General features: G+C 40.7%; 1 protein-coding gene across 11 annotated transcripts in view; it reads left to right on the top strand.

The window, feature by feature from the left end:
• LOC136439793 (voltage-dependent T-type calcium channel subunit alpha-1G-like) overlaps positions 1-27,531 on the top strand; it is a 47,726-nt gene that overhangs the window by 13,905 nt on the left and 6,290 nt on the right. For 2 of the 11 annotated variants that reach the window (XM_066435373.1, XM_066435377.1), the window contains 23 exons: positions 328-483; positions 953-979; positions 1,284-1,409; positions 2,482-2,572; positions 2,832-3,037; positions 3,212-3,736; positions 4,026-4,114; positions 4,368-4,491; positions 7,201-7,269; positions 7,915-8,099; positions 8,219-8,345; positions 9,026-9,154; positions 9,560-9,649; positions 10,025-10,226; positions 10,702-10,779; positions 13,620-13,771; positions 14,183-14,292; positions 14,721-14,851; positions 16,132-16,202; positions 18,527-18,605; positions 25,831-25,958; positions 26,492-26,758; positions 27,098-27,209. In XM_066435373.1, coding sequence (XP_066291470.1) covers positions 328-483; positions 953-979; positions 1,284-1,409; positions 2,482-2,572; positions 2,832-3,037; positions 3,212-3,736; positions 4,026-4,114; positions 4,368-4,491; positions 7,201-7,269; positions 7,915-8,099; positions 8,219-8,345; positions 9,026-9,154; positions 9,560-9,649; positions 10,025-10,226; positions 10,702-10,779; positions 13,620-13,771; positions 14,183-14,292; positions 14,721-14,851; positions 16,132-16,202; positions 18,527-18,605; positions 25,831-25,958; positions 26,492-26,758; positions 27,098-27,209 — 3,274 coding nt within the window. Of the gene's footprint in view, positions 1-327; positions 484-952; positions 980-1,283; positions 1,410-2,481; positions 2,573-2,831; positions 3,038-3,211; positions 3,737-4,025; positions 4,115-4,367; positions 4,492-7,200; positions 7,270-7,914; positions 8,100-8,218; positions 8,346-9,025; positions 9,155-9,559; positions 9,650-10,024; positions 10,227-10,701; positions 10,780-11,823; positions 11,893-13,619; positions 13,772-14,182; positions 14,293-14,720; positions 14,852-16,131; positions 16,203-16,592; positions 16,664-18,526; positions 18,606-25,830; positions 25,959-26,002; positions 26,125-26,491; positions 26,759-27,097; positions 27,210-27,531 lie in introns of all 11 variants that reach the window. The other 9 variants (XM_066435374.1, XM_066435383.1, XM_066435381.1 and 6 more) reach the window with 7 other exon arrangements.

Raw genomic sequence — 27,531 nt, 5'->3', positions numbered from 1 at the left:
TCACCAAGAACTTCTAAGTGATGTAATACAGGGCTCTAGCTAGCTTGAATTATTTTTAACTATCCCAATTCCCATTGATGAAAAGATCCTACAAAGAGTTTTCTTTTTTCCATCACCTTGTACAAACTTCTATCAATTCATTCAAATTTGGACATTTTTACATATTTACTCATGGATTTCTGTCCATCAAGGTTGACGGAATGGTCTAAAAACTTTTCCATCATATGCAACAAAACTTCATCAAACGATGGAATGACGGGCGCTGGCTAGAACCCTGATGTAATATATGAACTATAAATCATAACTGTCAATCATCTGTTGCCACAGATCCTGACACAGGAAGACTGGAACCTTGTTCTCTACAACGGCATGAAGAACACGTCTCCTTGGGCGGCTCTGTACTTCATCGCTCTCATGACCTTCGGGAACTACGTCCTGTTCAACCTGCTGGTGGCCATCTTGGTGGAGGGTTTTTCCGCTGAGGTGAGGCTAGTGTGTGCTGAGGTGTGGTCTCAAATATCTGAATTTATCCCCTTTAAACAGAACTTGTCATCATGAACTGCTTTATCAATATGGTGTGTAACATACACAGAATGTGTCTTGAAGGTAAGTTGATGTGTATGTTTTTTCAGTAAGTGCTAAACATCTCCTTGTATCCATGTCTGTCATGATACATCTATGTCTGAAGTTAACTCATGACGCTTGTCTTCCAGATTTGTTGTTTTCAATTACACAGGATTTCAACCCAACCTTAAAGTTTGCATTTTCACAATGTTGCTATCAATATATGATAATGTTTTCCTTAATTGGTCAGCAGTGCTGCTAACAAAGTATAGAAAATTAATTGTCACACTTTCATTTAGCAAATATATGTTAGAACATTGTCAAACTTTCATTGAGCCAACAAATAAAAACGGATTTCAAAATGGAACCTATTCTTCAATTTTCACAGAGTGTGAATCTGACCTCGGGATCCGATGTAAGCCTAACAAAGATGCACCCCTAATACCTGGTTCACCAGTATTTGTACAGTTATTACTTCATTACTTTTACTCTTGGAATGCAATCGAATGATCATGGTATTTTATCTGCATGTGTCTTGATTTGCACTACCAGTTATGTTCTGTGTATTATGCCTCTCTGTTGATTGATAATTGTTTTAAAACTACACTCATTTCTCACCTAGCACATAATGCACATTGTTTCTCAGTATCAAGCATGCTGTAGCCATACTTTATTTACTTCTCTGTGTTGTGATGTGTAGTTTTGTGTTGTGTTCACAGCAACGGAATATTGAGAAGGTCCAAAGGGCAAGAAAAGCTATACAGACCCTGGCAGTTTGGAAACGACCCGGTTTGATGTCAAAAAAGACTCCGTCCACAACCAATCTTTTGACCCCACCAGTGAAGGTGACAAAGTCTTTGCCCAAATCTTGGTGAAATCATTGGTGACGGGTCTCTCTATTTCCTGGTGTAACTCTACCTTCATGTCTAATCCATTTGTGATAATGTTCCATTGGCTTTCCTCATATCAGAAGACACCAATGTTTACACCTTATAAAATCATAATCCATCATAACAAATATATGTGATCATAACAATCAGGCATCGCACCACATTGCGCTGGAGCTTGTCATCCCAAGTCCCTTGTAAATTGTACACTCCCTGCTCCAATGCCAACAGCAAGGCTTAAATCTGCTTTATGTGGGCGTTAACTCAATACCAATATTCATTAATTACTAAATATGCTTAAGCATGGCCTGTAATACATTCTAACACACTGGAAGACCCCTTCAGTTTGGAACCTAGGCAAAACATAAAATTCACAAAGCATAAAATGTCAAAGGTACATTCAGTTTTAACTCTTCAATCATTACGACATCCTGTCCATTTACCACAATGCACAAAGGATGTCTTCACAAGTGGAAATCTTAGCGATCTGGACATTTGCAAGCCTTTGCTGAGCGCTTTATGATGTATCCCATGATATTACATGTACCTTGCTTCAAAAGTTTTTGATGTGCCCTCTCCATGCCCTTGCCATGTTCCATGATGTTCCAGTGTAAGTTCCAAGTTCAATGATCCACTCATTGTAAATTATGTTTCCTAACACTGACTGATCTGTACTTCTTGTGATTCTAACCAGTCAATCTTTTCTTTCTACTAACATTTGTACTTTACTCTTCAGAAAAGGTGTCCCTAAAGTTGCTTGATGATATATATTGGAATGTACAGGAATGCCAAGTAGATTTTTAACCATTCTAACCTTAGACCTTTATCCCAGGTGCATGGTGCAATATTACGAACAATGTACCTAGCTTACAAAGCTGTTATATCAGTCATTTGCATCTCTTATATAATATCATGTCTAACAATTACAATGAACTTGTCCATACTTAACTACTAATAGCTGTTTCTTATGATTCTTTAGAATATTGTATTGCTATGATCTGATGCTACTTATTGAATGTGAACCCCACAGGAGGAAAGAAAGAGTGAAATGGATGACTCCAACAGTCAGCTGGCAGGGCCCAGCAACTACAAGATGGTGCTTGTGGGCGCTGCAAGGAAAGGTAGCAGACCACATCTAACCACATTCTTACTTATTTGATACAGTTTTCTGGTCTTGTCAAGTTACTGCATCAGATTATCAATTTTTCAAAAATTCCTATAATTGTCTTTATGGTCTGTGATCCCTTATCAAGTTTTCAAAGAACTTACTTAGCTTGACGTCATGCAGCTAAATCATAACCATGAGCTTTAAGTCTCCTGTTTGTTCTTGAGTTTGTTAAGTGTCAGGACTGAGTTTCCCTGATGTTTTCTTGATTATAGACGGTGACGGCGATGATGCCAGTCCCGGCGTGTTGAACAATGAGCGGACGCTGATGGTGGCCGGTCCCCCTGAGCCCCCCATCATCACCAGGACAGAAGCCACGCCACAGGGCTCCCCCAACACAGATGGACCCAGCAATGGGAAGTCAGTCAGCTATCCAGCCAGCGTTTCTTCACAGGACGACGAATCCCCACCTGGGAATCCTGTGAGAAAAATCCTTACCTCGTTTTTCTATTGGATAGTTTGAAGGACGATTTTGCTATCAGCTATCATCGAGTCAAGCTGACATTTCTCAACTTTTCTTTACAAGTACCACTGCCAAATTCTAATGTTCAATACAATTGATTATTGTTACATTAACATGTTGTGTCTCTTCCAGTCTGCCCTCACTGTTCCTGAACAGGACTCCCCAGGACTGTCTCGCTCTGGAAGTCGCAGCAGCCACTTCAGCTGGCGGAGGAGTAAGGGCGGAGAACGGGAGAGCATCTTATTCGCTGACGACGAAGACAACCTGAACGATGAAGTGTTCACAAACACCACGCACACCTACGAAGAGGACGGAACCATCCGGTCACCTTTCCATCCCCAGGAAATTGCATTGTCGCAGTCGGGAAGTGTGCGATCCCGCAGTGTAGCCCAGAGGACTACAGAGAGTACAACATCTCAGGGAAGTGATTGTAGTCACCTGTCAGTTACCTCTAAGCCAGGCAATAATGGGAGCAATGGAAACAGTCCACGAGTTAGCGTGTCCAGTGAGTGTAATGGGGGCCCGAGGCTGTCGGTGATTGACAAGCCAGTGTTGACCGTGGAGGTGGAGAAGGAGAAGGACTCAGAAGTGAATGGGCCGCCAGACGTAGTGGTCCTGAAAGATCCAACAGAACAGAAGGAGGCATGCCCAGAACAGGTGAGACTTGGAGCAGACTGCTCTGCCTGTATGACGCCTCAAATGCATAGCATGATAGTCAGGTCTCTAATAAGAACTGATGGATTGTTAAAACACATTATATCACATATATTCTGTGTTTGTAAAGTGGTGCCATGGTATGGGCATTTGTCTAGCTGTATAAAATTCTCATCAGTTGAAATACTAGCTACGTTGTATGGGCTCCTAGGTATATCTTACTTTGAATAGAACAGTTATTTTGTCGACAAGAGACGACGCATAACTAATTTTTGACCTTGTTATTCTGCAGAGCATGTACTGGAAATGCTGCCCTGCCCCTAAAGGCTGCTTCAAGACCAGAGCATACTACTCCCTCTTCATTTTCTCACCTGAGAACAGGTGAGTAATCTTGGGTGACAGAAATGTCACAGGCAATCTGGTTTGTAATCCCTGTTGTCTTCAACAGACATGAGTAATATTGTACAAAATAAACGAATATCTAGGAGACAACTGACTAGGTCTGTTATTGGGTGCTATACATTCCACATTAGATTCTTTTATTCAATCTAGAACAATATGTGCTTGAAGAAATGGTTACTTTAGTTACTTCAGCAACAAAATAGAAAGTCTGACTGAAATCCATGTTTCCCAGGTTACGACAGTTTTGCCAGTACCTTGTCAACAAGAAGTGGTTTGACTACGTCATCTTGATCTTCATCTTCATGAACTGCATCACCCTGGCCATGGAGAGACCCAAGATTGACCCAGACAGCGGGGTAAGGGTGATTCTTTTTGTACATGTATATCACATAGGAGTATGCTTAACATAAAACAGTCTCAAAAACTGTGAAAGAATACCATTAAGCAAAGGAGGTTCATTCAGAGAGATACCGGTAGATATTGTCAACCACACTTTGTTTCGTTCACTGCCTGACAAACATCAAAAGTATGAGATGAAACACAGTGATGAAGTACACTGAGAACATCCAAATGATTTCTCAGTATCCCCCGATCTGTACTTTTAACACTGCCTGAAAGTTTGGTCTTTGTGATGGAGGAGCTGTCTTCTTGAAACCCGTAGGTTGTCTGTTTCAGTCTTAGATAGGGGATTGCCACCATCAACATCCAGGGAAATGTTTATGTGATCAAAGCTCTACCATATCATCATGAAATAGACAGATGTCTAGCTCAATGAGATTGTACAGGATTCAGAGTTGGTGGTCATGATTTATATCTCTTGTACAAACACTGCAAACTCTTGTGCAAGCATCTGGGCAAATCATGTCCATTGTCCTCCCCCATAATATGAATCTGTTGGATCCCATCAGACTCTGCTATCACATTTAGTGTTTAGGAAATCAATCAGCCTACAACAGTGCTTTGAAGTAGCATAGGAGACAAACTTGTCTGTCACATGTAATGGATGTGTGTTGTTGGCTTGATCCCATTGGGTGTAAGAAAGAGCTTAGGACACCACAGAACTTTCATTCTAACATACTTCCATCACCTGTGGCAGTTTTACATGCTATATACCCATAGCTTTGCGCCCAGTGAGAGAGGGTGCATTACCAAGTTATTTGATTTCGTAGAGGTGTAGTTTTTTTGGTAAATGAAAGTTTTATTGAAGATTTGAGAAGTCATTTAGTCAGGAAAGTGATCTCAAAGCTACTACAGCTGTACCAATGTTGCTTAAAATGCAATGCCTGTGAGGATTATTCTGAAACATCTTGACACAAAAACATAACAAATAGCAATCAGATTTCTAGATGATGAAGCATATCTCTTGCTTGTTGCTTTGGGCAACAAAAAAATGCAATATCAAGTTTGCAATGTGGCTGAAGCAAGCAAACTTTTGCAAGCATTGTTGCAATGTCAGAAATGATTGATATTCCCAGCCAACTTGACATTCATTTCTGCTGCAGCACCATATCCTTAAATTACCTTTCAGCAGATGTTCTTGGATTGGATGTCTGATTCACTGAGACGTGTGCAGGCGTGTGCTGCCTTTGTTATGTATGCTGGCACATCACCATGAAATTGCCTCCCTGGGAACACAAAGCCTACTTGCCTTAGCTAGACAGGTAAAAGATGTAGGCCTTTCAGTAAGATAGATGTAGGAACTGATACTCCATCTTGGCTTACTCGGTGATATACAGTTCCCTTCAGATCTGGTAAAGCTGGCCATTTGTGTTGCCTTACTGCCCTATATGGGCTAGCAGGATTGCACAGAAATGAATGGCTACGTGGCTCCTATGCGTAAGGCTTTGGAGAAAATCCAGGCAGTGTACCTTAATTTTAATCCTTCTAGGCACAATTTCAAGACAACAGTCAAATTCTAAACAGAAGGTTACGTTTTAATGTCCATTTCTCTAGCTGCACTTTGAAAAGCACTCAAGCAAATGAAGTCAACCGTAGTCTTTGAAGGATATCGTCGCCCACACAGCCTATGATCCTTTGATCATCCCTGATTAGAATGTCTCAAGGGACTGTATCCTGTCAATACATCATTAAGGAGAACATAGATAAAAGGTCTGATATGCCTTGATTCTCATACTTAATGGGAGGAACATATAGTGTGCGGGGTGTCAAGATATCATAATATGCAGAATTAATACACTTAAACTATGCTAAGCAGAAAGGAAGCACTTAGGTAGATGCACTTAACTTCCCATGAGAAAAACTGTATGTACGTTATATCTAGACATTTATACCAGTGCAAAATTAGAACTGAGAAGCCAGTTTCAATGCTGCAGCTGGAATTTTTGGTAGAATTTGTTCGTTAAGGAGAAAGGGCTTTTCAAAAAGTCAGGTCTCATTTTTAAAACTTCTTTGTCCTGCAGGTATAAAAAGGCTTCCTGTACTTATACTTTAATCAGTTCATTATGACATTCTTTAATTTCAATCTAATCAGAAGAAAGTATATCAGCTGATGTAACTTAAGAACAATAACAGTTTCTTCAGCACCAAGGAGACTGCCAGCTGAGTAGTAAGATCAAAGTGAGGTTCTTAGTAGCAGTCTTTGTTTCAGTTTGTTTTAAGATGATCATATTCTACAATCCCCTTACCAATCAAAATGATCTGCTTTTTGATAGTTTGTTTTATTTGTATCCGCTGGCAGTCATGAAGATAGTTTAAGTCAAAAAAGCTTTTACATTAAGTGGTTAATGGCCTGGAGGACCATGGAAGTTCCAAGAGCATGCAGTTCCAAGAACACACAATCGTGATTAATGGATTCAAGAAGGAAAAAAAGTACAGTTTTATTGTTTTCGGCTCTGGGCTTTAAGCTTTCAACTGGTATAATTTGAGCCTTGTGACAATAAGAAATTGTGTCGCAGTTGGGTAATTTGCCACGCAGTAAAATCACAGAAACGTCATCAAATTTTGATAGATGAGGTGGATTCTGTAAGTGGTTGTATGAGCTCTGCAGGCTATCTTCCCACAGAGTTTTTGGCACTACATCACCATTATCTTTTATCCCCCTCCAGGAGAGAATGTTCCTGACAATCGCCAACTACGTCTTCACAGTCATATTTACCTTGGAGATGTCCGTTAAGGTGAGTCAGCGGGTGGTGGGAGATTTGTCATAGCTAAACAAGTTTGCCATTTAGTGGGAATGTTAAGTTTCACACTGAAATGTTCATTTCAGACAACAGTGATGGTTACTGAAGTTCTTTCACACAACCAAAATTGTTCTTGCTTAGCAATGTTTATGGTTGTTCGAAAGACCTTCAGTATCTATTGATTTACAAACATGATGTAACTATTCACGGAACAGTGAGAAACTGTATATTCTTACAGATATGGCAACAGATGATCATAGATCTTCTGGCATACAGCCAGCTAAATCTCAGGAGAGTATCAGATCCTGGCAACTCCTACATGTATCATGATGATGAATACTTATGTACAAATCTTGCATCTTCAAATCTCTTGACTGAGGGGAATTCTACTTAGATTACACTGATGTTTTATACAACAAAAAGCTGTTAAGATCTTTGCCTGGATTCCATATCAGTTGGAGACTGCAATATTTTCTAGGATACTGTATAACAGATACCAGGCGTTTCATGTACTTTTGCTTGCACAGGCACATAATATAACAAACATTATAATAAACTATACTGAGTCTCTTTTTACACATAAAAGGGCAATTTTATGTCTTCTGTTTTTAATGCTGCTTCTACAAACTTTTTTTGTAGGTCCTTGCCTTAGGATTTGTGTTTGGTGAAGGTGCATACCTCAAGAGTGGATGGAACATCATTGATGGCTTCCTGGTGGCCATCTCATTGGCGGACACAGTCATCATGCTGTCGTCCAATAGCAGTCCAAAAATCTTCGGCATCCTAAGAGTCTTCCGCCTGCTTCGGACTCTCAGACCCCTCAGGTGACCACAAAAATGTGTGCCCTTGAATCACTGTCCTTTCTGTAAACAACAACAATGATGATTAAATACATGTGTATGTTGCTGCTATCGTTGTTGATAAGCATAATCTATTCCTACAGAGTGATCAGCCGAGCTCCAGGCCTGAAGCTGGTAGTCCAGACCCTGATGTCTTCCCTGAAGCCCATTGGGAACATTGTTCTCATCTGCTGTACATTCTTTGTCATCTTTGGGATACTTGGTGTACAGGTCAGTACCTCAGGCAATAGTGACCCTCATTGGTCTAATGTTAGCCTAGCAACCTAGAGTTGACTTTTGTGTTTAGATTTGGTGTCTGGTTTGTACCATATATGAGCCTATGTTTGTTTTTTCCTTGTTTGGAACTTTTGTTCCATTGTGTTACAAGACTAAATGGAGTTTCAATCCCCCAATTTTTCATTGTGGTGTTGGTGGCATGCTAACAAGGCTTACAGAATATCCAACACCCACATATACATAAGGGTCCAGCAACATGAGAATAGTATAAAGTACCAAATGATGACCAAGGGACTCATTTAAGGAAGGAAACCAATTACTGGTCTACTGCCCTTAGAGAACTACCTATATTCCATTGGATGTTACACTCCCAGCTTTATCACTTTAAGTCACATCTGAAAGTGTGAAAATCCAGCCTACAATATTACACATAAGGGATAAGACAACTTGGATAGTTAACTGTATGAGGATTACTTCCAGTCCCATGTTTCCTCAATTACTCAGAAATTACAGCCTCAGAGATGGCCATTAGTCACTATGGTTTGCCCTTGGAGTAAGTGGCAACATTGTGAAAGACAGCTTTACAAAGTACTTCTAACTTTTCAGCAATGTTTACGCTACCATTATATGACAGTTAAATCTGGGGACGCTATCCCCGTTTTTCTCTTGTCCAGCTTTTCAAGGGGAAGTTCTTCCACTGTGAAGGCCCTGATCTGTATGGAGTGAAAAACAAGACAGATTGCTTGAAGGACACCAAGAGGAAATGGGTCAACCAGAAGTACAACTTTGACAACCTCGGACAGGTTAGTACATTGATGTGTCATATCTTCTTTCTGAGGCAGGTTTGACTGTGTTTACATCAAAACTGTTTGGTAAAAAAACTAGTCAAAATGTAATAGAGACTTTTGCAACTTCAACAAATACCATGAAATACAATACATTACCAAGCATATGCTCAAAATATTAGCCATAACTAGTGAAATCTACATCTACATTGCTGGTACCCCCAAATAGCCCCATCAGGGGCAAAGTGTGGGGGGGAGGGGAGTTGAGGTCCCAGGCTAAGGTGGGCAGGCCCCCTGCCCGGTCAAAGCTTTATGACATCCTAGAACATGTTGCAGTTTTATAACTTATTTTCAAACCTGTACAATGTACTTTGATGTAAGTTGGTGTTGATAGTGTGTATGTTGTGTTCTTCTCCACACCAGGCACTGATGGCCCTGTTTGTGCTGGCATCTAAAGACGGCTGGGTGGACATCATGTACAACGGCCTGGATGCGGTGGATATAGATGTACAGGTCAGAACTGTTCCATTTGTAGCAAACATTCATGTTAATAATACTATTATTAATAGCGCTTCTGCACATGACATGTTTTTGATTGGCAAACAGACTGCATGTTAAGCTAAATGTATATCCTTGTTTACTAAAATTGATTGTGATAATTGAATAATTCCACATCACCTCAGTTTGAAATAAAATGCAAATTTATAGCCTATATTTAGACTGGATAGCCTTAGTTTTAGGTTTACCCATTTTAACAATTTACTACCGATGTATAAGCCTATTTGAAAAGATGAGAGCTGCTATTATTTATTGAATGAAAAGACATACATAAAGACATTTGACGTGTAAACAATCTAACCTTTAATCATTATCCATCTATTATTGCAGCCCATAGAGAACTACAACGAGTGGATGATCATCTTCTTCATCTCCTTCCTCTTGCTGGTTGGCTTCTTTGTGTTGAACATGTTTGTGGGCGTGGTGGTGGAGAACTTTCACAAGTGTCGTGAGGACGCTGAGCGAGAAGAGCGCCTGGCACAGGAGGAGAGGAGGAGGAAGAAGATGGAGAGGAGGCTGCGCCGGGAGGCTGGTACGGACATTCCTTGGGATCCGTCTGTGGATAGAATCAATAACGATATACGGGAAACTGTTCTTTGTATCTTCTTTGCAGTGTGTTTGATACAAGTTGATAGTTGATCGACTCAGGGTTTTAGATTTGATGAATGAGACAGAAATATTACAGTAGGTCCAGGTCTCTTGACTGAGTTTGGTCTCTCTGCATTTCTCAGTATTATATTTTGCTCTGTTGTATATATTGTTGATGTTGAATAATTTTATTATCTCCATGTCATTGATCAAACATGACATTCATTATTTGTGCTGTCCATTGTGTTTTCACATGTACCAGGAACTACCTTTTCCCACTCACATCTATTCAAAATGGCATTTTGTGCTGTTAATTGTTAAATCCATTGTCTTCACAATGTCTATGTTGACATGTGTCGATCAAAGTGTTTCCTAAGTGTCAACTGAGTTGGTTATTTTCTCTCCTGGTTATACAACAGGTCTTCCAACTGTACCTGAGGAGACAGAGGGAACAAAACTCCCAAAGCAGGCAGGAAAAAAGGAACAACCCTCAAAAGGTTGTCTAAGGCATCAGAAACCTACCAACTCTGTTTGCCAAGGCTTTTTACGCATTGGCAACCCAATTTTCCATTTTGAAACTGTTCTTGGTGTCAAAAATATTTGATTTAGTTGATTATTCTTTTTGGGTAAAGAGTTACTTTTTAGATTGTTAAAAGAAAGCTTGAATCTCAGTTTATTGATTCCAATTGGCAGCATTGTTGAAGACCTATTTCTCCACTTCTTGCTTGCCCATCTCAAGTCTGTGCATTTTCTTTCACCTTCTTTGTTGCTCTTTTATGAAGTAAACAGGGCAACTGATCATGAACCAAAATCATCCTGAGACTCTCATGGGTGGCTGATACTTAAAGTGTTGGCTGCAATGACATCTGGCACAATGATACTAATATTTCTTATTTTACCCCTTTCACCCTTTTCTATAGGGTGATGGTGATAACCTGCTTTCTCTCTTTCTAGATTTTATCCTCCACTGAAAAAATCCTTGTATGTCCCTTTCATGAAAATTAAGTTTTAGATTCTGTATGGAGCAGACGTAAACCTTTGTCTGTAATGATGAATGTCCACACTAAAGGTCAATGTTATTGCTTCACTAAAACCTGTTGAAATGTCAGGCACAATGTGTTATTTGTCCTCCCGGCAGGAACCTTGACTTGTTGAGCAGTGATCTCATTGTTACTGCTGAGATGAGCCAAAGTTTTAAAATGTTATTCAGCAATCAGGGTTATTCATAAACCCTATAAAAGATCCAAAAGATCAATCGTTTTGGACTAGATTCTTTGGCAATGAACAATTGTGTGTATGTCTTGCAAATAAAAGTACATTTCAACAGACTGAGATACATATTATTATTCTCTTTGTTTCAGCAATGAATTATATTGGCCAGGCTTCATTTCTCATACTCACTCAGTAACCCCATCTATCCTTAGGAACATGTACTGCAGCTCAACTTGATACTGTTGGCTGCTGTTTCTTCAACAGATTAACATGCAATCTTTGCATGTGTTCTAATCATGGGATGCCTCTCTCTTCTTTGCATGTTATAGCTTCCTACTATGATCTTAGAGGGGAATGCTTGTCTAGAACCAGGGAAATTATAATGCTCTTGGCCTGCCGTAAGTAACAGACTTAACAAACCCCTAAATGTGCTCATTGGGTTATCTGGTGTACTTCTGGTGTAGTTCTGTGTTTCAAGATGGATACATCTCACTGCTCGGTGCTAACAAACCTTTTGAATGTAGTAGCTATTAGTACCTAATTTGCTGTCCACTTGTGACTACTAACGTGTTGTCATCGTGGTGCACATACATGTACATTGTAGTGTTGTCTTGTTATTTGGTGTTGTCAGATGTCATTGTCGCCTTCACTTTTTGTTCATTAGTCTCAAACTTCCTCCTAACTGTCATTTATGCATTATATGCTCTTTTTTGACTGAAGATGTTAGATGCAACTAATTATTGACAGCTTTGCTTATATGCATAACATATTTTTTTAGTCACATCAACCAAGGTATGAACGAGGTTGATAAACTTTTAGTTGTACTTTTCCCAGCTTACCTTTAAGTTGGTTACAACTTGATAGACTAGCTAGTGACCTCTTCCCTTTAGTGCTTTAGTATAGCATTCTTCTACCTTACCCTAAGCAATCATAGTGCCATCTATAGCTTAGCTGTAATGTGCTGGTTCTCTATGTAGTGGATATCATTTGTATCTACACAGTATTGCATCAGGAATCCATCCTTCTGCATGGACTTTGGCAACTCAGTTATGTCTATGTTTAAACCTGTCTCAATGCTTTGTGTGTTTGGCACAAAATGAACTACATGATCGTACAAATGGTTGGGTACAGATATTGCTGCAGTTGCAATTGAAGCAGTTGTAATCATTTTCAAAAGATTTTTTCTTGTTCAAAAGAGATTAATTTATTTTTGTTGCCATGGTGCTGAAATGCCATCAAATTGTTGTTCCCCTTTGGCTATCAAAACCTATTACACAAAATGAACATTGCTTTGACCCTTTTTGATCATCTCAAAAACACTTCACATAAAAAATTGCAATGTCTTTTTTCTGCTCCATTTCTGATCTGTAAAGTGGAAGTGAGGGTTCCCTGCTGTAGTACTGGAGTGGTGTAGTAATAGTTTGTTCCACTTTAGCTTAGGAATTACACTTTGCCCATTTTGTCTTAAAGATGACAGTTTTCTCAATTCTAAAAGCCGTGCACAAAAAATCTTTTGATGATATAAAAAATCATCAAAAGAATTTTGTACAGGGCTTTTAAAATTGACTTTCGTGGCACAATACCATCAAGTAAAAGGGTTTGTGAATGGCTTGTGATATTCTAGTGTTGCCAATAAAAACCAATAGAGACAAAATGGGAAAAGTAGACTTTCTAAATTGAAGTACCGGGAGTTGTGTATGTACTGATATATAGTCAACACCATAATCTCATGTTTGGCTGCTTGTTGTATAACTTTAACTGCAAGGGCCATGACACTTCTGATACTTTCCCTGATTCCAAGTTGCTTGTAAAACATCTCTTCCTTTTCAACCTTCCTCCTGCTATGGACTAATCCATGCATTAGATTTAACTGATTACTGCATATTAAGTTATGTTTAGCAGGGAGAAAGTTAAATTGGAACAGAAAAGTAAGATGAAACAGAACAATGTTAGATGATTATTTTCCCCATTTCCCCCCCAAATCTAAAGTTGGCAGCAAATAAGTGCCACTAACACATGATTATCTAAAAATGAAAGGGAAAATTTCAGCATTATTTTTGATTCTGCACTGTTCATCAAATCCCTCCATGTGTTTCATTTAACGGCCATCCTTTTTCCCTCCCAGACTCGGACGATGAGCTTTTCTACATGAGATACTCCAAGCCGAGGAGGCTCGTGTATGACCTGATCACAAATAAATACTTCGACCTGTGCATTGCCGCCATCATTGGGGTCAATGTCATCTCCATGGCGATAGAACACCACGACATGAAAGAGGTGATTTTCTGTTTAATACACTTCAAATGTCTGATGCTGTACAGTGTGCTAACTTTGCCAAGCCAGCTATGCAGAAAAACATTTCACATTTAATTTTTACTACCCCTGTACCTACCCTATCCCCAATGCTATTTCCCTAGCCTATAATCAATGAGATGTCATGCTGCAGCTAGATGCTTACACTGATTATAGTTGCAGAAACTTGTGGCTGAAATTTGTGTAACAATGGTAAATTACCTTGAAATTTTAGAGCATGGACTTTTAAATTATGTCTTGGTAACCACGGAGCAAAATAGAAAGCCCAACAAAATGCCTATTCAAAACATGTCAAAAACCAGCCAGGGCCAAACCTATGCTTGGAGAGTAGCACAGACTGTTGTAAGAGGCTTAAACCCTTCTACTTTCTCCCAGGAGCTGTTCAGAGTGCTGCAGTACATAAACTATGTCTTCACTGCCATCTTCATCCTGGAAGCAGCACTGAAGATCACAGGCCTTGGCTTTGTCAGATACATAAAAGAGAGGTACTGTATATCTAAAAAATAATGTACACGGTGAAGTTTGATGTTCTGAAAAATATCTTGATAATCTAGCCATGTTTCCTTTCTTACTTTCTAGCAAATTTGCATTTGGATCAAAATGTTAAGATTTGAATCGAAACTGTTGTTGACTGACTAAACTTACATGTTATTGAAAAAGGTTGAACTTCTACTATTCAGATACCCCCATATACAAATGTAGCCCCATCAGGGGCAAAGTAGGGGGGGAGTTGAGGTCCCAGGCTAAGGCCCCCAGCCTGGCACGGAAGACAGACGATTGAACTTGTCAGAGAAAGAACTGGGGACATTTCCCCAGTGCATTAAGTATACTGTGCAGAGTTTCTGCTTTCTTGTCACTAGCAGTAAGCTACATCAGATTGAGATATACATGTCTGTTCCCATTCCCACTCCAGATGGAACCAGTTGGACATGTTGATTGTGATCCTGTCCATTGTGGGGATTGTACTAGAGGAGATGGATGCCACCTTCCTCCCCATCAACCCTACTATCATCAGGATCATGAGAGTTCTGAGGATAGCCCGAGGTCAGTAATGTCCACCTGCTAGACCTGCATGGCCAAACTTTTGTATGCAATTTTGAGAATTGAATGGCACTGCTTCTGCCCGATGGGCTATAGAGTATCACCCTCCCATGGCAGGGCCTGGACAGATCTCTCTGGAACTGACCCAAAAAAGGGAGGATGGTACTTTGCAGCCCTGGCTGCTTCAGTTGCATGGTCAATCTGTACTGATTTCCAATTTTCTGAGTACTAGTATTAAGAGAATGGTGCTGCATCTGTTTGTTGGCTTCTTGATTCTATGTCATATGAGCTGTTACTGTTAGTATGCATCAAACTTTATGTTAAGTATGCTGGACATGTATCTGAGTGCTATTTGTTTTAGATGCTCTGTGAAATGTATAGAAAGGATGAAGGTTTGCATTTGTGCTATGTATTTGTGCCTTCTCACAATGAATGGCTCTCACTATTTTCCAATTTGCTGTGTAATTACAGTATGTATGGAGATGTGCTGACAATATACATGTATGATGTTTGCTTGATCATGTTGATATGGAACTGATGGACTAGCATGGTTATATTGTTCTCCTGTCCACACAGCTTGTTGCACTTTACAAACTTTTAATGTCTTTCAGCACTGCACCTCAAAACTATTGTCTCTGAGGGCTTGGAGCATGTTAAAAAACTAACTCTCTACATTTTCACTCTTACCTCTTTCTACTCCTGTGTCCTCCCACCCACCCCCTGAATTGGAAGATCAGTCCTACATGTGCATTGCTTTTTATTAATCACAATCTGTTGTCTCGCAATTTTTTGTCGTGGCAACTTATCATATGAAGCAATGAAACACTTTTGTCATTTGCCCTTTATTCTCATTATTTGCTCTTTATTTCTTTTACAAACTTTTTGTCTGCCAAGGTTTGATTAATTATGATTTATACAATGACAAAGTTTGATTTAGTATTGCTTGTGTTTTTTGGAATGCTGACATAGATAAGATACCTAGCTACATCTTTCCGTTCCCTTTAACTGCATGTTTTAACATCTCCCACTGTTTGTGACAATATCATTACACATTCTCAACCTCACCTCTTTACAATGTTTTTCCTATCTGCAATCAGTTCAGCTTCAAACATCTTCCCATCTGCTTTGTTCCTTTCATAATACAGTAATTATATTTTTCTTGTTTCCCTTCAGCCTTTGCCTTTTTCTTTAGCCTTTCTCTCCTTTCCTTGTGACCTTATCCTTTGCTCACATGGTGCCAGGTGGTGCTCTAACACACAAGGGCTTTCTCTGTCTCTCCACAGTCCTAAAACTGTTGAAGATGGCCAAAGGGATCAGGTCTCTCCTGGAAACAGTTATGAAGGCTCTGCCTCAGGTAGGCAGGCAGTGTTTGCACTGCCATGGAAATGAGCTGATGGAACTGTTCACTCAAGTTTTCATCAGCTCATTTCAACCCCAAGCTTCAGGGTTCATTGTGCATGTGGTGACAGCCAGTCGATTCATGCAGACCATAACATGAGTTAGCATAGAATATTTTAGTCAAGAATCTAGCATCTCAAAAGTGACGGGTTGACCAGCTCCCGTGCAATATTCTGAAATAGTTGCTGATATGAATGAAATGTGACAAAATCATTTTATGGGATGATATTGAAATCTTGGCTGTTATCATCATCAAATGTGCAAGCAACAGAAGCACAGTACTGACCCTGACCGAGGATTGTGTCTTACCCGGCTTCCTCTGCCATGTCTTGCTTCTGCTTTGCAGTCTTGAAGCTTCTGAAGATGGCCAAAGGCATCAGATTTCTCCTCGAGACAGTCATGAAAGCATTGCCACAGGTAATGGCAGTCTGCTGGCAAGGAACCTGGCTCTTCTCTACCTTCAACACATCCTGGAAAATCACCATTAAAAATGTGTTAAGAAATATTCACTAAGTCAAACAATCATGATGAAAATTGCATCTTAAGAGAGGGCCAGGGTCTTGCCCCGGCAGATGATCAGCCATGAAGATGTGTGCCCCTTTTTCTGTAGAAAGCAGACTCTTGTCTTTTGTTTGGCATTTCTTTTGCACAATCATACTAACATTAACGTCAAAACCTTCAACTGTTTTTAACTTCTGTTGCTTATGTGGTAGGGTTTGGTTTAGATTAATCTTTTCACCAGTTACCTAGTGTTAGCATGCTGAGCTTGTGCCATAAGGAGTGTTGGTTTTTTTTCAATGTCTCTGTTCTTTGAAATTGAACAAACTGATGTGTTGTGCTGTTGTACAATGAAAGTGTATCAGGCCACTATGGTGGATGATGATACATTTGAACATGTAGTTAACATTGATTATACATGTGTAGTTAAACATGTTGTACTCTTACTTTTAATTTGATTCTAAATTGAAATGACCTCTCAATTTCCAAATTTTGGTTCTTAAGACCTGCCCACCCAAAATGTTGTTAGGCTACACCAAATCATTTTTATGGATGACGTCCTTTGGAGACCCTAAATCTAAAGCGAGAGTGCGAAAAAAACACAAGAAGTTGAACAGCAGTTGTTGTCCTGTCCTGTTTCTTTCCATATCCCATTGATTTTGCAGGCCTGCAGAAACATAGTATAGTAAAAAGGAACTCTTTGTTCATAATTACAGGAAGCGGAATTTCTTGGGTTTTTTTCTGGGAACAGACCAAAATCAATGCACGCGCGGACGTCATCCATAAAAGTTACTTGGTGCAGCCTAACTTGCAAAAAACTGTGAAATTACAAAATAATGTATCTCAGGATACATATCTGGCATTAGACAACCTGCAGATGTTTCAGAAAAAAATGCAAAACAGACCCATTACTGAAAGGCAATTCTTGAAATCTCTAGTAAAAGTATGAACTAAAGGTACTAGTCTCGACCCATCAAAATTACTAGAATTGTGACTTCTTTTTATCCAAAGTCCCTAGCCTGGTATCCAAACCTGTTATAACTGCCGAGGTGGAGGCTATTAGCATAAGAGGATGAAGAGACTCTGCAGCTATAATAGGTTTGGATGTCAGGCTATAAAGTCACTGGTACTAGAGCCAATCCAAAGGAGGCTGACACTGCTCATTACATGTGTTGAAATTGTTACTGCCTGACTTGAAATAACTGAAAAACATGTAGATATTGCTTGTAAGAGATAGAGCTTATTGTACTCCACTGCATCAGAAGGACTCATGGGTAAATTTTCTTACCTGCAGGGCTGTCTCCAGGACCTGTCTCTCTGTCTGTCCCTGGACGGAAATCTGCTTATTGTTGGGACAAACAAAATTTCAGTCTGTCCCAAAAAATGAGTTTCATGACATAAACCTGATGAAAATGTGCTTAAAACGACAAATTTAAGAACACAAATTAACAACATTGGCTCCAGAACAAGGAAAAAAAATGAAAGCTGGAGGCAGCCCTGCTTACCTGTCATACAAACAATTACAATTAGAAAACAGATACCCGGTATGTGTGAAATGTATTGGAAAAATCTGACAGAGTCCTTTCAAAATACAGAAGTGTGTAACTATGTTACCCTATAGAGGTACTAAAAAGGGGTCACTTTGGCATGGACCTTATGTAGAGGTGGTCAATTGTATGCGTAACAGTACTTGACACTTGAAGGTTTAAAGTATAATCTGTGTCCATGTTATTCTTTATTCGGCCAAACCTAACAGATGAGTTGAACATTTGTCTCCTCCAGGTTGGGAATCTGGGCCTGCTGTTCTTCCTGTTATTCTTCATCTTTGCTGCTCTTGGAGTTGAGCTTTTTGGCAAAATTGGTACGTAACATCGTTCTAAGCGACAGACAAGGGACCAGTAGAGGGGGGGAAGATCTGAAAAAAAAATGCATCAGGAGCAAAACAAATTTGTTGATGAAGGTTAGACATCCAGGTAACAAGTTACACAATACAAAAGTTACTCAAGCAACTGGATAAGAATTGTAAACAGTTAGACATTTCAGTTGCCATCTCAGTCACTGACAAAAGATCATAAGCAGATAACAAGCTCCATCTTAAGTTAGTAATTCCACTTTTCCCATTTGAACAATAGCTAATATTATCAATGTACAAGTATTTAGGTGAAATGTTTTTACACATTATGAACAAGCATGTTTTACTGTCATATATAATGTTAATTAATTTTATGATAATTAATTTTTAATTTTTTCTTCCTGCAGGAAGCCCTGCAGATTCTGCAGGAATTCCTGCAGGGAGACTTAGTCCTGCAGGAATTCCTGCAGGAATCACAACTTTTCCTGCAGGGAGGAACACTAATTCCTGCAGGAATAATTATTCCTGCAGGAGAACATGATTTCCTGCAGGAATTCCTGCAGGGAGAACCATGCAGGGAAGCAGGTTTTTCTGCAGGAATAATTCTTCCTGCAGGTTTTCCCGCAGGAAGATTTGATTTCATGCTGAAGGGACATTATATTTAGAAAAAATTTACAAGGGGGTCAAGGCTCATAATAAAGCCATTGTGTACATCTGATCAGCAAGCTGAAGGCAGACCTCAGACACAGAGGACGAGGTCCTCCTACAGCAGGAAAGAAACCCCTAAAGCTAAGGAAGCTTACAAGATGCAAGATACAATGGAAGAAGATGAAAAAAGACTGAATGCAGCTGCAGGGCATTTCTTTAAAAAAAATCTATGCTGTTACCTGGACCCCAGGTTTAAAAGCAGCAGTGCTGAAAAACGATGACTACGTATATAGGACCCAGGACGAGCGGCGCTGCGGTGGGCGTTTACTTTGAGGTGGGCGTTTACTTTACTTTTAAAGTTCTATAAGTGTTTTTTATCAAGTGTTCACAATGTCCTGCAGAAGGCAGTTCTTCAACTGTAGATGCTGGCACCAGTGAATGATGATCATGTAGGAACCCTATCTGTTTGTTTATTTCACATAATTACTGTTTACAAACCAGGCACTGAAAGGCTCTGTGTAGTCATTTTTGATGCTTGCCAACAACAACAACATTGCCTTCACAGAAGGGAAACATATTTCATACTGTTTTGCTATTTTTTCTTCCTCTTCTGCCCTTCCAAGCAAGGTCAACGACCTGGACCAGACAGCTGTCACCATGGTTACTGGTAAAGTAGCAGACACCCTGTGGTGTTGGATTACATGATGAACATGAAAGTGCTGGAGGGGCTGGTCACCAGTAAGAATAAATAGAGTAGTAGTTTGTGAGCTATAGCCAAGTATAGGCTAGAGCAGGTGAAGGTAAACATTATGTATTTGCTTGTAACCTTTCTAGTCATGTCTTATTAAAAATAATTGGAGTAAAGAAAATCTCAAAAAAAAGCATGAAGAAAAAAACAAAACAAACAAACTTGAAGAAATCCTTAAGCTTAAACCTGCTATTGCCGGCCAACGTAAACAATGGTGTTTTTGTGGAGGAAACTTCATCTCACTGTAGGCAAAATACTTCATCTCCCTGCTAAATTTCAACCAGAGAAAAGTCGCAAATTTGACGGGGAAAGGGACCTACTGGCGGCCGGAAAAGTTTTAATATGATATTATTCTGTGTGCAGCTGCTTGTGTGCATGGCCATGTCAAAACATACCCAGAAATGACTTCGTGGTTTACACGTCCCGACTTTGGAAAACAACTTGGTGTTACGACGTAACGCTCCACCGGTACCGCCAAACGACCTGAGGTAACCCCCAGTAGTAAAGGGGTGTGGTTGCCATTCCTTGCCCTGATTGGTTACAAGTCCCGTTGTAAGGCCGTCCCGGCCCACGAGATAGAGGGCGGACTACTGCCACGCCCCAAACACGTGAACAGGGCGTGACTGCTCCGAGCTTCAGTATGCTACATTTTAAATTCTTAGCAAGTTGGGCATCCTTGCTGGTCTTAGTTATGTAAGACAAATAACTAAGAAGTTAAATAATCATATATTGTGCATTTCTGTCATTTTTATACGACGACGACGATGGTTTGTGTTAAACCTAGGTTTAGGTCTACATTTCAAGGGAGAATTAATTAAATCGGGGGCCATCTGATCGTAGCTGCAAAGAACAATCTTTCAACCTCAAATCCTGGACATCTTGGACCGCGAGGCTTGCTGGTTCAAACGTGGAGAGGTTGGCCTGACCGTGAAGCTTTTTATACCTCCTTGGCCTGGCAAACTCACGCTCCTTCCGACCCGCCCGACAGAACGCCCCTCACGGAAAGTCACGGTATCAAACTAAAGCTCGTAAGGCGGGAACCAGGCCTTCCAAATATGGTTAATTTATGCCAGCGTCATGAGCCGTCCCCCAAAGCACGGCTCTGCCCGGAGAAGGATGTTATGTGTCTGTCGGTCTCTACGTAGTCATGGACAGCCGCAGCCTTTGATCTGCAAACTTTTGCGGGTGATGGGCGTGGTCAACCTGCTAAAGTGTGATCTCTTTATTTTCTTTTGCGTCTAAAAAAATAGCCGTACGATGTTCAGATTGTTGCAGACTTTTTTTGGGAGTTTAGAACCGGAATCGCGATCGCGACATCGATCTTAGTTACCAACCGAACTCGGTCATTTCTAGGTTTTCATTCACGTGAAAACCACGCCATAACACCTATTTTTCTGAGGTTCCCTTGATCAGAAAAAAGATTTTCTCCTGAATTCCATTATTTTTGCTTGCGTTTCCCGAATGCCCAGAAAAAGTCTGCAACAATCCTGCGTAAATAATCTGAACAGATGCATCGTGCTGCTATTTTTCAGACGGAAAAGAAAATAACGAGATTACACTTTAGCAGGTTGACCACGCCCATCGCCCGCGAAAGTTTGCAGATCAAAGGCTGCGGCTGTCCATGACTACGTAGAGACCGACAGACACATAACATCCTTCTCCGGGCAGAGCCGTGCTTTGGAGGGGCGGCTCATGACGTTGCATAAATTAACCATATTTGGAAGGCCTGGTTCCCGCCTTACGAGCTTTAGTTTGATACCGTGACTTTCCGTGAGGGGCGTTCTGTCGGGCGGGTCGGAAGGAGCGTGAGTTTGCCAGGCCAAGGAGGTATAAAAAGCTTTACGGTCAGGCCAACCTCTCCACGTCCAAGATGTCCTGGAGGTTTTGAGGTTGAAAGATTGTTCTAAATTGCAGCTACGATCAGATGGCCGCCGATTTAATTAGTTCTCCCTTCAAACATCTCTACCTAAACCTAGGTTTAACACAAACGATCGACGTCGTACAAAAATGACAGAAATGAACAATATTAACTTCTTTGTCTTACATAACTAAGACCAGCAAGGATGCCCAACTTGCTAAAATGTAGCATACTGAAGCTCGGAGCAGTCACGCCCTGTTCACGTGTTCGGGGCGTGGCAGTACCGCCCTCCATCTCGTTGGGCGGCCTTACGACGGGACCTGTAACCAATCAGGGCAAGGAATGGCAACCACACCCCTTTACTACTGGGGGTTACCTCAGGTCGTTTGGCGGTACCGGTGGAACGTTACGTCGTAACACCAAGTTGTTTTCCAAAGTCGGGACGTGTAAACCACGAAGTCATTTCTGGGTATGTTTTGACGTCCCATATGGCCATGCACACAAGCAGCTGCACACAGAATAATATCATAGTAAAACTTTTCCGGCCGCCAGTAGGTCCCTTTCCCCGTCAAATTTGCGACTTTTCTCTGGTTGAAATTTAGCAGGGAGATGAAGTATTTTGCCTACAGTGAGATAAAGTTTCCGACACAAAAACACCATTGTTTACGTTGGCCGGCAATAGCAGGTTTTATCTTCAGACTTTTTTCAATTTTCTTAGCTTCCTTAGATTTAGGAGTTTCTTTTCTGCTGTAGGAGGACCTCGTCATCTGTGTCTGAGGTCTGCCTTCAGCATGCTGATCAGATGTACACAATGGCTTTTTATGAGCCTTGTAAAATTTTTCTAAATATAATGTCCCTTCAGCATGAAATCAAATCTTCCTGCGGGAAAACCTGCAGGAAGAATTATTCCTGCAGAAAAACCTGCAGGAAGAATTGAGGTCTGCCTTCAGCATGCTGATCAGATGTACACAATGGCTTTTTTATGAGCCTTGTCAAATTCTCCTATATATAATGTCCCTTCAGCATGAAATCAAATCTTCCTGCAGAAAAACCTGCAGGAAGAATTATTCCTGCAGAAAAACCTGCAGGAAGAATTGAGGTCTGCCTTCAGCATGCTGATCAGATGTACACAATGGCTTTTTTATGAGCCTTGTCAAATTCTCCTATATATAATGTCCCTTCAGCATGAAATCAAATCTTCCTGCAGAAAAACCTGCAGGAAGAATTATTCCTGCAGAAAAACCTGCAGGAAGAATTGAGGTCTGCCTTCAGCTTGCTGATCAGATGTACACAATGGCTTTTTTATGAGCCTTGTCAAATTTTCCTATATATAATGTCCCTTCAGCATGAAATCAAATCTTCCTGCAGAAAAACCTGCAGGAAGAATTATTCCTGCAGAAAAACCTGCAGGAAGAATTGAGGTCTGCCTTTAAAGTGCTGAGCAGATGTGAAAAGGAATGGCAACCACACCCCTTTACTACTGGGGGTTACCTCAGGTTGTTTGGCCGTACCGGTGGAGCGTTACGTCGTAACACCAAGTTGTTTTCCAAAGTCGGGACGTGTAAACCACGAAGTCATTTCTGGGTATGTTTTGACATGGCCATGCACACAAGCAGCTGCACACAGAATAATATCATATTAAAACTTTTCCGGCCGCCAGTAGGTCCCTTTCCCCGTCAAATTTGCGACTTTTCTCTGGTTGAAATTTAGCAGGGAGATGAAGTATTTTGCCTACAGTGAGATGAAGTTTCCTCCACAAAAACACCATTGTTTACGTTGGCCGGCAATAGCAGGTTTAAGCTTAAGGATTTCTTCAAGTTTGTTTGTTTTGTTTTTTTCTTCATGCTTTTTTTTGAGATTTTCTTTACTCCAATTATTTTTAATAAGACATGACTAGAAAGGTTACAAGCAAATACATAATGTTTACCTTCACCTGCTCTAGCCTATACTTGGCTATAGCTCACAAACTACTACTCTATTTATTCTTACTGGTGACCAGCCCCTCCAGCACTTTCATGTTCATCATGTAATCCAACACCACAGGGTGTCTGCTACTTTACCAGTAACCATGGTGACAGCTGTCTGGTCCAGGTCGTTGACCTTGCTTGGAAGGGCAGAAGAGGAAGAAAAAATAGCAAAACAGTATGAAATATGTTTCCCTTCTGTGAAGGCAATGTTGTTGTTGTTGGCAAGCATCAAAAATGACTACACAGAGCCTTTCAGTGCCTGGTTTGTAAACAGTAATTATGTGAAATAAACAAACAGATAGGGTTCCTACATGATCATCATTCACTGGTGCCAGCATCTACAGTTGAAGAACTGCCTTCTGCAGGACATTGTGAACACTTGATAAAAAACACTTATAGAACTTTAAAAGTAAAGTAAACGCCCACCTCAAAGTAAACGCCCACCGCAGCGCCGCTCGTCCTGGGTCCTATATACGTAGTCATCGTTTTTCAGCACTGCTGCTTTTAAACCTGGGGTCCAGGTAACAGCATAGATTTTTTTTAAAGAAATGCCCTGCAGCTGCATTCAGTCTTTTTTCATCTTCTTCCATTGTATCTTGCATCTTGTAAGCTTCCTTAGCTTTAGGGGTTTCTTTCCTGCTGTAGGAGGACCTCGTCCTCTGTGTCTGAGGTCTGCCTTCAGCTTGCTGATCAGATGTACACAATGGCTTTATTATGAGCCTTGACCCCCTTGTAAATTTTTTCTAAATATAATGTCCCTTCAGCATGAAATCAAATCTTCCTGCGGGAAAACCTGCAGGAAGAATTATTCCTGCAGAAAAACCTGCTTCCCTGCATGGTTCTCCCTGCAGGAATTCCTGCAGGAAATCATGTTCTCCTGCAGGAATAATTATTCCTGCAGGAATTAGTGTTCCTCCCTGCAGGAAAAGTTGTGATTCCTGCAGGAATTCCTGCAGGACTAAGTCTCCCTGCAGGAATTCCTGCAGAATCTGCAGGGCTTCCTGCAGGAAGAAAAAATTAAAAATTAATTATCATAAAATTAATTAACATTATATATGACAGTAAAACATGCTTGTTCATAATGTGTAAAAACATTTCACCTAAATACTTGTACATTGATAATATTAGCTATTGTTCAAATGGGAAAAGTGGAATTACTAACTTAAGATGGAGCTTGTTAGATACTACCTGAAATTGATACTACCCTTCATCCTGGAAAACAGTGTACAGTATCAATATCCACTTTCAGCCTTTGTGGTTTGTCCTGTATCACTGCACATCATGTTACAGAACAGAAATGGGAGGTAAGAATTATTGAAGCAGCAAATAATGTGAAAATTTTCAGAACTCTCCAAGATTTCTGCATGTAGAACATTTAGGTGCTATATTTCAGAGGATGGGACAGGAAGCAGAAACTGCTTCTTGAGACATTCTCATATTAAACATGTACAACTACAAGGTACAAACTCCAGACTACTTGTATAGAAAAGTGGTAGAACAGGAGCTGGTGTATACACCAGCTATAGCAAAACTAACCAGATCTTCCCACCAATTCAGGTGTGTGTTTTGTATGTTGATAGCATTTCAGGCTTTCATGGTTGAATGTGATGATTACACTTCATCCCAAAGGAGTGAAGTATTGTTTTTGGCTTGTGTGTATGTGTGTGTGTGTGTGTGTGTGTGTGTGTGTGTGTGTGTGAATTTGTGTACATGTGTATCTGTGTGTGCATGCGTGTATCTGTGAAGCTGCTGAAGAATAAAAGTGCTAGAATGATGTTGCTGTACATGTATATTTATGAAGTTGAAGGCAGTATTGGCTGTCATTGCATGTATATTGCATCATTAATGCACGTATTGTATCATACTTTGATAATAGTAGACTACCACGATTCCCTATCATTCTCCCTTCCTTTCACAAAATACCACATTCCTTTCCTGCCTTCCAGCCTGAGTTATCTCCCTTGACATGTAGTGTAGTCTGTAGTTTAGTTTACTTTCTTTTCTTGTTTTCAGACTGTACTTCTAATGTGGAACGGCCATGCTCTGGGCTGGGCCTCCATGCAAACTTTAAAACCTTCAGCATGGCTCTGCTCACACTGTTTAGGATAGCAACAGGGGACAACTGGAATGGGATCATGAAGGTAGGTTGGGCCCAGATTGAAACAGAGCTTTTGACTTGTTTCAGCTTGCTCAATGGAACACCCCTGCTCTGGGCTTGGCAAGCATGCCAACTTTGAAAACTTCGGCATGGCCTTCCTCACGCTGTTCAGGGTAGGAACAGGAGACAACTGGAATGGGATCATGAAGGTAGGGAATAAGCAGATTAGCACCCCTAGCAGAAATGTGGAGGATTACAACCAACCTCTGGTAGAGATGTTGAGGCATGCAGCCTTGGGGGAAAAGTGACACAAGACCCATAAACACAATCATACCCTATCAAGACGTAGTCTCATCATCAATCGTCCACTTAAAGGATATGGAATTCATTTTGACGCCTAATGAGTTAAGGTCAGGGGAATTACCATACAGGGGAATCGAACCAGGCACACGCTAGTGGAACCAGTAATTTGAGTGTTTTAATGAATGTGTATTTTCCATTTTTGTACGCTTTCAGGACTGCACACAGGTAAAGACAAGATGCGCTGTAAGATAATATTTCCCCTTCCACCTCTAGGATACCCTGCGAGGTCCCCCTGACTGTGACGACTCAGAAGACTGCAAGGCTAACTGCTGCGTGAGCGCCATCCTCGCCCCCATCTACTTCGTGTCGTTCGTGCTGATGGCTCAGTTTGTGCTGGTGAATGTGGTGGTGGCTGTGCTCATGAAGAACATGGAGGACAGTAACCGCAGCATGGCGGATGATGATGAGGAAGACGAGGAGCCGTCTGAAGGGAAGGAGTTCCGAGAATTGGAGGATGAGCAGGGAGCGACCAATGGACAGGTAAGGGAATGTAACAGTGTTGCAATGTTTGTTTGGCAGCTGTAGTGAGAAAGTTCAGTGACAAGCATACTTTGTACTTGAAATACAATGGCACTTGTCTTGGGAATGGCTAGATTTGCTTCACACGTGTATAGACACACACACACACATTTGTAGCTAATAGCATAAAATCTTTCAGGGTCATCTGAAGTTTATCAGTCCTTGGTTTGGTACATTGCCTTGAACATGCAAGGAAAGACAGTGAGAATTATGGGTCATGGTAAGAATGGTACTATCAAGGGAATTGGTGGATAGGGATATAGAAGTGATTTGAAGCCAGGTGACCTGTTCTGTTTCCAGGGTAACGGAGACAAGAAGCGTGTGACCAGGTTCCACTCCCTGCCAGACAGCTTCACCTTCCCCGTAGGGGCCCAGTCACGTGAGAACAGTGGAGGCAGCAGCGACAACAAAGGTGGGGCTCTCCTCTTAAAGGTTTCTTGGCAATATTTCACATTGCTACATGTATATGGTCCTCGAAAACACGACAATTAAAACCATTTGATGATCTTAATGTCTTATTGCTGAATAAACCGTAGCAAAAACACTTTGTCGTTTAAGATAACAAAACTTTGTCACAGCCAAAATAATTATTTAATTTTTTGCTCGTCATTATACTTGAATTGATCTATTCTTTTAGAAATCTGTTGCACTTTCTCTGGCTAGGTGATGGGTTCTTCTAAGCTGTACAATACAGACATGCACCTCCTGTGTCATGATGTCCCAAGTGTGATAAT

Source organism: Branchiostoma lanceolatum, chromosome 8 (assembly GCF_035083965.1).
Source record: "Branchiostoma lanceolatum isolate klBraLanc5 chromosome 8, klBraLanc5.hap2, whole genome shotgun sequence".
Lineage (NCBI taxonomy): Eukaryota > Metazoa > Chordata > Leptocardii > Amphioxiformes > Branchiostomatidae > Branchiostoma > Branchiostoma lanceolatum.
The sequence above is the reverse complement of the archived record's forward strand: the minus strand, read 5'-3'. Positions and strand labels throughout refer to the sequence as shown.